The 14,311-nt window shown below is 42.1% G+C and overlaps 2 protein-coding genes and 2 long non-coding RNA genes across 9 annotated transcripts in view; 2 read left to right on the plus strand and 2 right to left on the minus strand.

Annotated features, from left to right (window-relative positions):
- On the minus strand, positions 1-11,956 carry LOC103457125 (serine/threonine-protein kinase PAK 6). 5 transcript variants are annotated; one of them, XM_081602587.1, is made up of 10 exons: positions 11,767-11,956; positions 8,287-8,368; positions 6,792-7,059; positions 5,285-5,848; positions 4,068-4,499; positions 3,262-3,395; positions 3,058-3,184; positions 1,667-1,792; positions 1,342-1,476; positions 1-893 (listed from the first exon to the last, which is right to left on the minus strand). In XM_081602587.1, the coding sequence occupies exons 3-10, from the start codon at positions 6,996-6,998 to the stop codon at positions 726-728; spliced, it is 1,893 nt and encodes a 630-aa protein (XP_081458713.1). In that variant the 5' UTR covers positions 6,999-7,059; positions 8,287-8,368; positions 11,767-11,956; the 3' UTR covers positions 1-725. The 5 variants fall into 5 exon arrangements, 4 of the variants coding, with proteins under 4 accessions (XP_081458713.1, XP_008395301.1, XP_081458712.1 ...); XM_008397079.2 differs by having other exon boundaries at positions 5,285-5,851; XM_081602586.1 differs by lacking the exon at positions 11,767-11,956 and adding an exon at positions 9,014-10,404 and having other exon boundaries at positions 5,285-5,851.
- On the plus strand, positions 9,266-14,305 carry LOC145549778 (uncharacterized). The gene is made up of 4 exons (XR_014085625.1): positions 9,266-9,356; positions 9,836-9,908; positions 13,947-14,138; positions 14,211-14,305. It is a non-coding gene; the product is annotated as an uncharacterized LOC145549778 (long non-coding RNA).
- LOC145549779 (uncharacterized) lies at positions 11,667-12,344 on the plus strand. Its single transcript, XR_014085626.1, has 2 exons — positions 11,667-11,870; positions 11,951-12,344. It is a non-coding gene; the product is annotated as an uncharacterized LOC145549779 (long non-coding RNA).
- The window catches only part of bub1ba (BUB1 mitotic checkpoint serine/threonine kinase Ba), a 7,361-nt gene continuing 6,937 nt past the window's right edge, over positions 13,888-14,311 (minus strand). Inside the window, exon 13 of one of the 2 annotated variants that reach the window (XM_008397092.3) lies at positions 13,888-14,061. In XM_008397092.3, coding sequence (XP_008395314.2) covers positions 13,941-14,061 — 121 coding nt within the window. In that variant the 3' untranslated portion in view covers positions 13,888-13,940. The remainder of the gene's footprint in view (positions 14,062-14,311) is intronic. The other variant, XM_081602588.1, reaches the window with a different exon arrangement.

Consider the following 14,311-nt stretch of genomic DNA (forward strand, 5'->3'; position numbering starts at 1 on the left):
TACAATCTGACAGAAGAACACTGATATTTATTCAACATTTCCCGTATTTATAAAAAGCTCATAAACATCAAAATGCGAACAAGTGCAAATGTTAACAATAAATCAACATAATTAACAAAAAAACTGAAATATTTTTGATGATAGGAGAACTTACTCAGCTGTTTGTTAATTAGATCAACATGAAATGCGATTTGATCTGAAATCAGAATAAAAACCTGATTTATTTTATTACAAATTGTTTGGAATTGTTTTTATTTTAACTGAACATGTAAATTTAAGAATTATAGCTAAAATTGGAAGGAACATGAAATGTTTTAAAAGCTCAAATTCAGGCTGAAGTTTATAAAACTAAAATCAGCTGCAGCAGCCGCCGCTACGAGTTCAGAGAATATTTATCCTGGAAGCAGTAATCTGGAGTTTGACCCCTGACCTCTGGACCTTCGCTGCACATCGCCTCCCTTCCATTTCCTGCCTGAAACACTGAAAAGGTTCCTTAACGTCTCTATAAAAATAAAAGAAAATAAAAAAGTAGACAGAAAACGTGGTACTTTTGAAGCTCCAGGTGAATCCTGAGGTTAGTCTTTAGCGTGATCTCAGGTGTATTATGTAAATCCTGAAGCATCAGGTGTGATCCACCTGAGGATCCTCCAGTCTGTGGCTGCAGGTGAGTCTCAGGTCCGGTCGGATCCAGGTGAGTCTCAGGTCCGGTCGGATCCAGGTGAGGCTCAGCAGAACGACATGCGTTTGCGGTGCTGCTCCACCAGCGGCACCAGGCAGCGCGGCGCGGCGGCCTGCAGCATGAAGGGATGCTGCAGCAGGGCGGCGGCGGCGCTGCGCTGCAGCGTGTCGCGGGTCAGCATGCAGCCCAGAAAGTCCTTCAGCACCGGAGAAACCTGCAGCCAACATGGACACCATCAGCTGCAGAACACCTGGAGAAGCTAAAAGGCTGAAATATGATTTATTTCTGCATCGTCGTTCTGCTGCTGATTGAACTTATGTGAGAACGACTGTTGGGATCTTTTGTTTTTATTATTACTTAATAATATAACAAAACATAACATAACATCGATTGGTGGGGTTGTTTGTTTTTTGGGGGTGTTTTTTTATAATTATTACTTAACCAACAATATAAAAAAGATTTTTTGTTTAATTTTATTTTCAGTTTTAATTACGTTTTCGACTAAGTTTATTGTATGGAACTAAATTAGGGTCATAAAGTTTGAAAATAATTTAGAAAGAAATACATATGTTTGTATAAAGAGTAAAAACAGGTTTTCTTCAAAATGTAAATGATTTTAATGTTGGAAAAACTTCAACAAACTGCGTGTGTTTGTTTCTGACCCTCTGCATGTTCTTGACACTCGGTGCCGCTTCGTCTCTCAGTTTCTTCATGGCACTGATTGGCGTTTCGTTGAAGTATGGAGGCTCACCGTCCACCATCTCCACCACCATGATGCCCAGGGACCAAATGTCCACCTGGGGTACAGAGTTAAATGTTACACGCCATTTATAAGATGCTGTCCAGTAAAACATTGCTTCTAAGGTTTTTACCTAATGCAAACTATGTCAGCCCACGCTAAGCCTTTCAAACAAATTTAACTTATTGCACTTTAACGCATTAAAACCGTGATTTTATTCGATAAATCAAAACAAAGCAGCGCCTCACCTCTGTGCCATACGGCGTTTTGGAGATCACCTCCGGAGCCATCCAGTACGGAGTCCCGACCAGAGATTTCCTCTTTGGGACGTCAGTGTTGATCTGAGCGCAGAAACCGAAGTCGGACAATTTTATCTGCAGCAGGATAGAAAATAGAAAATATGTTAAATTAATTTTTGACATTTCAGAAATTTAGATTTTTACCCTCAGAAGTTTCCAGTTTTTTCTCTAGTTGTTTTAGTGAAAATGTCCTGTTTTTCTGTCTACAGTCGCTCTAGTAAGCCGTCGTACATCCCTGTAATTCCCATCAGCAGAACGTAAAGGGAGCAGAGCTAAAATCATTTTCTTGTTTAGTGTCACTTTAACACATAACATAGTTGTGTTGCTCTGTGCCTGAAGCAAACCCTGCAGCAGGAAATAAATAGTTACTGCTGGCATTTACGGTGTGGATCCCCGGGTTTACAGTAAACTTTGGCTTGTTAATAAAATACTTGATGCGGTTTCTATTAGATGTAATGACTTAGAAGATGTTATCAGTAGAAACATGCTGCCAAGCCGCATTTTCTCCTCCCTGCCTGGAAGAAATTCCTCACAAATTAAAAACATGAACAAGCCGAAATGTTCTGCGACGCTTCCAGGTTTTGTTTATCGCTTATCTGAACTAATGGCTTATTGTTCAGCTAAAACCAGAAGTTTACATACACCGTCTATTTCTCTCAATCTGAAGTTAAATCAGACCAAACTTCTCTTGTTTCAGATCAGAATATTTTGCTAAGAGCCTCAATACTGAGATAATCGGTCAGATTTATTAGTTATTGTCTTCAAGATCAGAAGTTTACATACACTAGTGACCAGTCTGTACCTGAGCTTTGATGTTGCTTCAATATTTCTACATAAAGGTTTTTCCTCATGATGCCATCTATTTAGTGCAGTGCACAAAGCTAACATAAAAACATAGAGGGTCTGTTCTCACAAAGCAGGTGGAGAGAAATAAACCAACAAAATGGGATTAGCTATAAGAACTCAGATTATATTCCCATCTATTTGGATTTGGTCCTCAAGATGACATCCAGGATAAAGATGTACTTCTTGCATAAACTGGGTGGGTTTATTGATAAGAGCCTTATGAAATAAAGTTTATTGAGCTAAATTTATTAAATAAAATAAATGATTTGTTTTTTGTTTCAGTCTTTTTTCCACCTCTATCTTATTCTAACACTGTGGATAATTTAGAATTCAGAGTTGTCCCCTTTACGAATGGTTTTATCTAAAGTTCCCACAATGCAATAAAAACAAGTATGTGTGTTTGACTGTGTCCCGTGAGGAGTTGTTTAAGGTTCAGACTTTCCTTACAGGAAGTGTTTAGATAAATTTCCCCCAAAAAGCCTGGAGAAGCTTACCCTGCCGTCCAGCGTGAGCAGGATGGAGTCGCTTTTGATGTCTCGGTGGATGACGCCCTGTGAGTGGAGATAGGACAGCGCCTGCAGGACGCCCTCACACACCGTCGCTATCTGCTCCTCGTTCAGCCTGAACACCAAAACATCACTAAACATCCCATTTGTTTACATTTACCTAGCCTGCATGCATCTGGAGCGGCTGCTCACCTGGTTTCACCGATGATGTGTGTGAGAGCGCCGCCCTGCAGGTACTCCATGATGACCCACAGCTCGTCCTCCACCAGCGCGCTGCGGAACATCTGCACCACGTTGGGGTGTTGGTAGTCCCTCATGATGACCACCTGGGAGGAAAACAGAAGACGCTTCCTTTATGTTGCTTTACATCCAACATGAAGAAACTGATAAATCTATCACCAGGGTGACACAGTTTGGGTTTTTCGTTATATTTTGTTGTGACAAAATAAGTTCTAGTTATTATTTTTTAGAGTTTGTTTTCTTGTTTTTAATTAACTGAATATTGTTCAGTTTTAGCTTAGTTATTATTATTTGTAGTAATAGTTTTAGTTTTTTCATACTTGGTTAATTTTTCTGTGCAGAATTAACAAACGTCAGAGTTTTGTGATTATGTTTACATTGATTAGGTAATAAAAACACGACAGAAGATCACATTTTTAAAAATGTTTAAATTATTGTTGAACAACCAGCTGACTCTGGAGTTTTCTCCCAATTTTTGCTGGCGCCATTTTGTGGACTATGCAGTGCCGTAATTTGCCGACAGCTGACGTAAACCGCTTGTTTCATATCAGTTTAAAGAATAATAAATAGATTAATGAACCTGAAAACAAAGGACATTGTACCATAACTTTGGTGTGTTTTAGTTTTATAAATTTGTGACATAGTTCCATTTGGTTCTAGTTTCTCCCCATTAATTATTGATTTTATTTATTTCAGTCACTGTTTTCAGTTTTCGTTATTTCGTTAGCTTTGGTTAGCTGGTTGAAGTCAACCCGTACCTCGTTGAAGAGAAGCTCCCTGCGCTGCTGCTTCCTCACGTCCATCATCTTCACCGCCACCTGGCGCCCGCTGTGCCGTTCCCGGGCGATGCACACCACGCCGGTGGAGCCCTCCCCGATCTTCGTGAAGTTCTCCAGAGTCACCCTGGGATCGCCCGGGTCCACCACCATCTCCAGCGCCGCCTTGAACTGCTCGTGGGTCACCTTCTGAGGCGCTCTGTCCGGGGCGGCAGGAGGGGTCAAAGAAGGGGGGCGGCTCGGCTGCGTGGGGCTCGGCTGTGTGGGGCTCATCTGGGGAGGCGAGGAGGTGCGTTTGGTAGAAACGGCGACCCCTGTGGAGGGGCGGGGTGAAGGTTGGGGCAGCACTCGGCCGGTGATGATGGGACTACTGGTGCTGTTGGGCGGAGGCAGCCGAGGGCGGGAAGATGGCGGCTGGAGGAACAAACAGATTTAATTACGAAAGGAATGGTCTCTACGGTAGTAGAAATTATTCTTCCTGGGTTGTTTTTGTAGTAAATGTTTTATTTATGATGTGAACCCCAGGAAGAGTAGCGATTGTCATGGCAACAGCTAATGGCAATAGCTTCCCTTTGAGTTTTTTCTTCCTTTCTTCTGTGTTATTATTACCATATTAGTAGATTATTACTGTTATTTTACTATCATTATTATCATTACATTTTTCTGTTTTGTTTTTTGTGTTATTACTTATTTGTAGTTATCTAACAGATTATGAAGAATTTATCGAATGAACATTAGCAAAGAGTTAGTAATTATCCTGATGCCGAATGTCCGGTTGTTATTTACAATTATCATTATTACTATTATTATTATCCATAGGTTTTCCTCTCTTGCTATGAGAGTCTTTTTGTAATAATTGTATTAATGCAATATCATTTATTTGTTTTAAGTCAATAATTGCTTAATATTGATTTTTGAAAAGTGTTTATTTCATTGGCAGATAATTTAACTTATAACAAACATTTTCCCCATGTTTTTAGTTAAATAATCAGTAAATGGAACCATCATATTTTTATAAACATTAAGAAATTAGTGACTTAAAATAAGCTCGTATTTCTTCCTGAAAAGTTACTTATAAGTTAGTTTTATCTTATTTCGAGTGTTCTGAGATATTTGCACTAGAAACTGGATCAAAAGTACTTGGTAAGATTTTGTGCAGTGTAAATACAAATAAACTTGACCTCTGGTCCAGGTCTTACCTTGAGGTCGTAGGTCGAATGCGGCCTCCTGGGGGTTTCTGTGGAAGACGACAGCAGGTCCGGCAGGTGATTGGCTCCGGCTCTGGGTCTCAGCTGAGGCCTGCCGGTCTCTGTCGCCTGGTGGTAGGAGGTCGGCCTCTGCTTTAGCCCGACGCCGCCGTTGCGGACGCTGGGTTCAGGCGTGTAGGTCGTCCTCTGGGGCGACGTGGGGCAGAGCGGAGCGGCTTCAGGTACAGAGCTCACCTGGCTGCTGGATGTGGTTCTCTGCAGGTTCCTGTTCGCCCTGGGGCTGCCACTCTCGCTGCGCACCTGCCGGATGCGGTCCTGCCAGTAGGTGGCGCTCCCGCCGGCCTTCACACTGCTGCTCCGCCGGCTGATCTCCAGGTAGTGGTACGACTCGTCCTCTGCCACGTCTCCCAGCCGCCCCATTGACTGGGCGCGTTTCCGTGCCGACGGGCTGGTGCGGCGCAGCGAGTTGGAGCTGGTGACGGAAACGCGGCTCATCTCAGAGATCACATGACTGATGTAGTCGCCATGACCGATGAAGCTGCCGCGAACGATCGTCTGCTGGCGAACAAACGGGACAACGAGTTCATTCAGGCAGCGGGGGCCACACCTCAGGTAAACCGCTAACATGCTAACCCGCTAATAGTTATGCTAATTGTGTGTAATAATCAATTTGACCCTATAGAGGGCAATACACTGTGTTGTAACCTTTGCATCATGGTTGAATTTAGCACTTTATATTAGCTTACACTGAACACCTCATTGGTTTAGAGCTTTAGCATTAGCAAAACCAATGTTTATGATTAGCGCTTTCGGGTTAGCACAAATAGCTTCTTAGTTAGCGTTAGCTTGCAAAAGTCTGTGAAAGTTTTATCATTTCTATACATATCAGTTTACAGGAAAATCATAAATACATGATTTTAAAGTAAATATACATATATATGGAAAAATGTTGTGATATTACATTGCTAAATTAAAAAGAAAATAAAAGAAAAAGCAATATTGAGAATAGAAATTTATGAAAAAACAAACAGAAATTTTATGAAAACAGGAATAAGAATTAAAGGAAAGAAAACAAATGATATTTTAAAGATGTAACAGATTTTTAAAAAAGGAAAAAAGACAACTATAAAACTATTTTTTAAAAAGTGTAGGAAAAAAAGAGGAAAAAAACAATTTGATTAGAAAAGTAAACAAAAGGAAAAATAACTTAACCTTTGTTTTTTGTTTTTTTATGGAATAAAGCCAAACTACAAAAAGAGAGAAAAAAAATCTGGTTAAAAATAAAACAAAGAAAAAATAAAAACAGAAATATGATTTTAAGAAATGAAACAAGAAAACATGAAAATGTTTTTAATTGCAACACAAGAAATAAAAAAGGAAATATAGAAAAAGAAAAGAAATGTTATAAAAAAGAAAGAAAACTATGAACTAAGATTATAGTTTATAATCGATGAATTTCAGATGCCAGAATTCAGTGATATTGAATTTGACCTCTGACCTTTCTGGGTTCCAGATCGATGTTGGTGATCCTGGACGGGTCCACCAGGGGGCGTGGCCTCTTCAGCGTGTCGATGACGCTCTGCCACTGCGCCGGCAGACCCACATAGCGTCCCGTCGAGACGTCGAAGGACGTATGGACGCGGTGCTGGAAGTCCTGCGGCGCTGAGATCTCCAGCCGATGCTTCTTCTTCCTGCGCCGGAACATCGCCACGGAAACGCGCCGCCAGCCGCCGGACCGGACCCGGGGGAAGCAACAGGAAGCGGCGCTGTGAAGGGGAGAGCAGCAGCCATGATGCCAGCCAGGCCGAGACATGATGAGACACTGAAGGCAGGCGGAGAAGTGGCGGCTGCTCTTCCTGCTCAGGTGACTCACCTGAACCGGGTCACATGACCCGATACTCAAACCGACCAAGCAGCCCAGGTGAGATCTCACCTCTCTGCATCACTGACTGCAGGAATCTGGAGTGTTTGCAGCTGACCTCTGACCTCAGAACCAGATTGTATTACCAGAGATCGGATCGGTTCTGAACCACATTCTTCCAGAACCTGAGCCCATGTGACAGGATGTTTGGCTGTAACCACTTCCTGTCTGGGAAGGAAGCCGGCTCACTTCACAGGGTGTAAATACTTTTGTGACTGAACTGATTTGGGGTCAGTCTGTCATCAGAACCAGAATCCATTCAGGTTCTGATCCAATTCATGGAAGACACTGACGACTCACAGCTTCTCCACAGAATCCCATCTCCAAAAATCTGCGCTGTCTCTTTAAGAAGCTCAGATTTTATGTGCCTGTTGTCCTAAAGCGGCCCGTTTGGACCGTTTGTTAGCGGCTCAAGCGGCTCTGCTGGAATGTTTTGGGTTTGAGTCCCGGCCCGGTTCTGCAGGTTCTGCCTGGGGATCGGTGGGTTCTCTCATGGTACTCTGGCTTCCTTCAGCCGGATGTGCAGGCTGGGTTCACGGTTCTGGTTCCGGTAATCTGACTCTGAGATTACCGGAAACTGAGAATGCTTCTCAATGATGAAGATGCGTAACGAGTCTCTGTGGATGTGATGAAGAGCAGCAGCAGACCAGAACCGATTCGGCACAAAGAACCAGAGAGACGATGATGATGAAGGTGATGATGATGACATTCCTCATCATCATCCTCACAGAACCCGTCTGACAGAATGAATCATTCTGACGGATCTCAGATAATCCCGTCCTAATCTCAGAAACTTCAGAACTAACGTGAATCAAAGTCTCTGACCTTTGTGAGTCAGAACCAGACCCAGAACCGTCTCTGAGGTTCTGGGTCTCAGCAGAACCGTCACCCACACCCAGACCAGAGGAGAACCTTCCCAGGACCCAAAAGAACCTTTTTTCTCACTTTAAGGAACCCAAACAAAGACTCCATAACGTCCAGAACCTTCAGGTCCAGTCACCCCTCAGCGGGCCTCAGAGGTTCTGCTCTGAAACGGGACAGTCTGGATTCCTCCTCCTTCCTGCAGTCTCACCTGTTGGGGCGTTGATGTTCCTCAGCCTCGGGTCGGCCCGACCCGGCCCGGTTTGGTCCGAACCTGCTCGCTCCACCTCAGCCTGTATGAAACACAGAGAAGATGAAGCACCATCATCATCACCAGGCTCTGCTGACCGGATCAGATCATCCACATCCTCCTCCACTCCCTGACAGCAAACAGGAGGAAGAGGAGGAAGAGGGGGCGGAGCTTTGGGACTCCCTCTGCTCTGTACCAGAAAAAATAAACAAAAATATTTAACTCCAGCAAATTACAGGACTTTGCTACCAGCTGTCAACATTACGACAACTATAAGGTCATGAAAAGTTGTAGCGAGGGAGAGGGAGGTAGCTCAGCTATGCTAGCTTGACTTTGACAACTGTATCATGTAGAGGTGCTGCAGAATTTGGTTTTTCAGTGATAAGGAACAAAAAACTCTGAAAGATCAACAGTAGAGCAGGGGGTTAAATTAGCTAATCAAATCAGAGTTAGCTAATAGCAGCTGTAGCTAACCTACCGCAGCTATCACATATTATTTTCAAAATAAACTCCAAACCTGAAAACATAAAAACTGTTTGTTGTTTGTTTTGGGAATTATTTTTTGTGTGTTTTTTTAGTGTTGAATCCTGATACATATAGTTGTTGCTAGTCAGTTGCTATGGCAACAGGTTTAGCGCGTAGCATATGCGAGACAAAGAGCAAGAAGAAAAATGGAAAAGAAAGATACCAGAGGTGTGGAGCTGTTTTTCAACGTTTTTCAGTGTTTTTGTCCCTCTGCTGCGGCGCACTGCGCTGAATGAATCGGCTACATCTCCTGGTTTCATTCTGTTAGCGGTTTTACCGCTGAAGCCCCGAAAACACCAGTCATTTTTAACTGCAGCGTTGTGCGCATGCTCAAAAAAAAAAAAATCCCTGGACGTAAACAAAACAGAACCGGAAAATGGCGGCTCCATTCCGCATCGGCGGCAACGTCTCTGAACTGTCAAAATGAGACCGGCTGCGAGTTATTTCTGTATTTTAAACATAATCCACAGCAGAAACGTCCTGATCATAAGTAGCCATGTGTTCTGGTAGAGTATTTTTAAATCGCTCACAGATCGTCATGTTTTCCTCACACCTGCAGTTAAAGTTTTTATCTCCAACAGCGAAACGCTGCAGGAAAACGGCTCGTTTGTTTCAGAACAGCAGCTTTCACCGTTTAATACCTAAAAACATATTTAATTTACTTCAGTTACTCTCTTTGTGTGGTGAATTTGAGATTCTGCAGGTTCAAAAGGTTAAAATGCAAAGACATAAATTATGATAAAACTTACAGCAATATAATTATTTTAAAAACTGAAAATATTTAAATATTTTTTTCTGCTTTAACATTAATGTGATGACCTTGTCATGGTTTATGCCTAATTTCTAGCTAGTTTTGGTGAGTTTAGTTGATCTTATCCTAAATTAGCTTCGGCTATTGGTCGCTTAGCCATAAAATTAAGGATTTATTTCTTATTTCTGATCAAAACAAGAGCATGTTTCAGTTCCCCTCATCTTTCTTCTCCAGCGGAGCCTCAATGAACCGATGCTGCCTGTTTGCCTGCAGGATACAGAGGATCAGCTGGTTACCTGCACACCAGGTGTGTGAGGGGTGTGTGTGTGGGGTGTGTGTGTTTTCAGGGTGTGACTCACCAACATACCAGAGGGATCTAACTCTACATGACCAGACAGCTCCTGCCTCTGACTGGAAACCAGCCTGGAAACCAGTGACTGCGCAGTGAGAGCGCCCTCCAGTGGCAGCTGGAGGATGTTCAAGACTGAAAACACCTGGTCAGGTGACTCTGTCCGTTATTTGGGCTCCTTATTTGAGTCTAAATATGAAGTTAGATGTTCTCTACAGCTTGAAGAAGAGATGAGCCTCCAGAGCAGGAAGTTTCATGTTTTTTAAAAAACAGGATTGGAAAAAAAAGATTTCAGACCAAACTGGACTCACTCTGAACAAACTCTCCCTTAAGTTATTTTTACAACTCCGATATGCGCAAAAATGTATTAAAACGGGCCTAAAGTTAGATGTGAGCATGTTAGAATAAATAATCAGTCTTTACTGAAACACTTCAAATGTTGATCCCAACGACGCAGAAGGACTGATATAAAAATCAGGAGTAGTTTCACTAAAAAAGAAAAAAAAAACTTCTCTCAAATTTGAGATAAATCTCAGAGATTTACTAGAAAAAAATACATGGAAACATCAGAGTTTCAAAAGTAAAAGATGTTTGACTTTTGGACATTTTTTTATTTCAACATTTGAGAATTTTCAACTTTTGAATCTCATTTATTTCCATGTTTTTCTAGAAAATTTCTAAGAATTATCTCAAAATTTATCAGTTTTTGTCATCAAAAAATCCCTTTTTTCTATGTACCATGGAACTAACCGGCCGTTTAAAACCCAAACATATTTACATATCATTTAAAAGCAGTCATAGCAAAGAAAGTCTGAAACGGATCCAGAACTCATCAGAATCTATCTAAAGCCTGATCCAGGTGGTACTCTGTCTCTCACCCAGTGACCGCTGGAGATCCAGAACTCCCACAGAAGTCCAGGAACCATTCAAAAGCTACAGACAGAGTAATAATTCCCAAACCATCAGACAACCACTGATCCAAACCAGCTTTCCAGAATCTGTTCATGTTACAAACTACAGGACCTTAATAAATCCTGTTACCAGCCAGAGGTTTAGAGTCGGTTTAGTTCAATTAAAGGTCATAATGTTTCTGTCCGAGGCGCCAACTGGTCCAAACTGGGATCAGAACCAAAACTAATGCAAATAAAATCTCCAAATAACAATAATGTGTCAATTTAAGATCATTTACTGACATAATTAACTAAGATTTATGGTCAGTTATAATTAATCAAACGAATCGGTTGGAAAATATCGATATTGTTCAGTAAGCCAAAGCATTCCACCAGTGACCAACAGGGGGCGCCACGAGCAGCATGAAAAACAAAACAAACGAGTTTGTGCAGAAAATAATGAGAAAGTTTAGCGGATGCTGCAGCAGCGGTGGCATTAGAGACTCGACATCTGCAGGCCCGTCTCTGGGCCGAACCAGAACCATCAGAACCGCGTTAGAACCCCAGCAGAAAACACTGCAGCTGGCAGAACAGAACCTCAGAGCTCTGGAGACCCGGCCGGTTGCTCAACTGGATCATGAACCAGGTCAGACCTGGAGCTGCTCCCAGATCAGTTAGCAGCCGTTCATTCATGCGGATCAGTTTACAGAAGCACATCCGGGCGGGACGGGGTTCGAACCAGACCCGGTTCTGACTCTGACCGCTCTCAGCTCCAGATGTTCTGTCAAAGTTCTGCTGAGAACCAACAGGATGAACTAAAAAATGTTTTTCTCTTGAAAACAAAGAGCTGAACGGTTCTGAGGATCCGTTTGAGTCGGAACCGCAGAACTGTGACCCGGATCCGGTTCCGCCTCAGGTGTATTTACCTGGCCGTAGAGTCCAGGTGGGTCCAGATCCTGCCGCGCGCTCTGCCTCTCTCCGCTGCTCCTCTCTCTCCTCCCCCACATCTCCCTGTCTCACCTTGTCCCAGGTAAGTGGGCGGAGCCTGCAGATCAGGGACAGACTGGAGGAACTCCGTGATTTTTATTTATATTATTATTTAAAATTTAGTGGAAGAAGGAAGTGTCAGGTCAGACCCTCTGAAGCCCACCGGCCCAGTTCGTGATAGAAAGCGGCAGTTTGTGCCGATCTGAAGCCCGGGATGAGGCGCAGGGAGCGGCGGGGTGAAGAAACAAAGAGGCTCCCTCCGGTCGGTGCAGGCAGCAGCATGCCCGGTTCTCCCTCCGGGCTCAGCAGGACGTGACTCAACAGCCCGAACCAACCACGGTTCCCCGCCTAAAGCTGCGAACCTCAGCGCTCTGGAGGGATTTTCAGCTCAACGCATTTATATACAGATGAACGAATAATGTTGGACTGAAGCTTCAAACTTATTAAATAGTTCAATTCATGTGAATCTTTATAGTTCACTTAGTTATAAAAACCTTTAATAAATATCTGAAAACTACCACAGTGTGTTAAATAAAAAGATGAATCCCAGAAACTTTCCAGAAAAATGATGGAAATTTCTGAGTTTCAAAAAGTCAAAACCTGAGAAATGTTCAGATTTATTTCAGAATTTTTTAGAAAAAATTGGAAATTTCTGAGTTAATTTTTTTCAATAGCTTAAAAAAACAACAAATTTTCTAGAAAAAACATTTGAATTTCAGAAGTTAAAATTTTGCTAGAAAAACAAGAAAACTTTTAGATTAATCTCAGAAAATGTCTAGAAAAATTAGAACATTTCTGCATCTGAAAAGTCAAATTTAAAAAATAAAAGTTTCAAACAGCTGAAAATGTGCTTGAAAAAACTCAGAAATTTTGAGTTGAATCTCAGAGATTTTCAACTATTTAGAAGAAAAATATTAAGTTTGAAAATTCAAAAGTTTTCTATAAAAACGCTCAAATTTTGAAATATCAGAAATGTTTTAAAGAAAAAAAGAAATTTCTGTTAAAAAAAAGAAGTGAACATTTTTTAGCCCTGCAACAGACAGGTGACCCGTCCAGGTGACCCGTCCAGGTGACCCCGCCTCTCGCCCGGAACGTTGGCTGGAGAGGCAGCAGCACCTCCTGACCCACTGAGGGACAAGGTGTAAGAAAATGGATGGATGGATGGATGGATGGATGGATGGATGGATGGATGGATGGATGGATGGATGGATGGATGGATGGATGGATGGATGGATGGATGGATGGATGGATGGATTGATTAATGGACATTTTTTATCTCTGAAAACCTCACAAATTTTGGGATTATTCATTCAATCAATCAAATTTTATTAGTATAGCACATTTCAGCAGCAAGGCATTTCAAAGTACTTTACATAATTAAAATAAAAACATGTGACAGTGAATAAACAGTGAGAAAGAAAAAGATTTTTAAATGTCGTTTAACTGGCCATCATTAAAACGGAAACAGTGAGAAAGAGAAATAAAAAATTAAAAACATCAAAACATCAAAACCCACTCCTATTCTACTTTAGCCATAAGCAACTCTAACAGGTGGGTTTTAAGTTCAGATTTAAAGGCTCTCAGTGTTTCAGCTGTTTTACAGTTTTCTGGAAGTTTGTTCCAGATTTGTGGTGCATAGAAGCTGAATGCTGCTTCTCCATGTTTGGTTCTGGTTCTGGGGATGCAGAGCAGAACCAGAACCAGAAGATCTGAGGGACGGTTGGTGCAGCAATAACACATCTTTAAGGTATTGTGGTGCCAAACCGTTCAGTGATTTATAAACTAACATCAGTATTTTAAAGTCTATTCTCTGAGCTCCAGGGAGCCAGAGGAGGGACTTTAAACCTGGTGTTATGTCTCCATCTTCCTCTATTCTCAGAAATTTGAAAAAACCACGGAGTTTCACGTCAAAAATGTTTTGTTTTTTGTTTCAAAAAAAGAAATAATATAAATTTTTTATAGTTTCATCCAGAAATATCTGAGAATAATCGTTCCCATCACGGCCGCACTACAGCGCCCCCTGCTGGTTCCATGATTAAATGAATAAACCAAACAGCGGCTGCAACAAATTTATTTATTAATGAAACCAAATATTAAACAGACAACATGTGCTTCACAGGTGAAGCTCAGACAGCTGGTCCTTCAGCTCCGACAGGATGGAGATGGACGAGCGACCGCCGGCGTTCAGCAGCGAACCGAAAAACCTTCGCCAGGTCGACATGAAGACGTCGCTGCAGCAGAGAGAGAGAAGGAATCAGCCACATTTTAAACCTTCAATGTTAGAGGCAGTCATTTCAACATCAGTTACAATGTAAGATAAAACCAGTTTACCCAGTGTAATGCTATGGATTCTGTTTTCCTCTCATCTGCTCACACGCTGCAGCTGACACAACCATGTTTACGTCAGTCACACATAAACAGACAGACTGATTAGCCTTCAGGGAGGAAACAGACTGAGGAAACTCTCCAGTCTTTGCCTCACCT

The sequence above is a fragment of the Poecilia reticulata genome, chromosome 21, assembly GCF_904066995.2.
Source record: "Poecilia reticulata chromosome 21, P_reticulata-male-v2, whole genome shotgun sequence".
Classification (NCBI taxonomy): domain Eukaryota; kingdom Metazoa; phylum Chordata; class Actinopteri; order Cyprinodontiformes; family Poeciliidae; genus Poecilia; species Poecilia reticulata.

Excerpts from the sequence above, each read along its gene's own strand:
- LOC103457125 (XM_017302194.2), bottom strand. The coding sequence starts at position 7,106 with ATGTCTCGGCCTGGCTGGCATCATGGCTGCTGCTCTCCCCTTCACAGC. Across the intron at positions 1,477-1,666 it reads AAACGCCGTATGGCACAGAG|GTGGACATTTGGTCCCTGGG; the intron begins GTGAGGCGCTGC and ends TCTGTACCCCAG. Across the intron at positions 894-1,341 it reads GTGTCAAGAACATGCAGAGG|GTTTCTCCGGTGCTGAAGGA; the intron begins GTCAGAAACAAA and ends TGTTGGCTGCAG.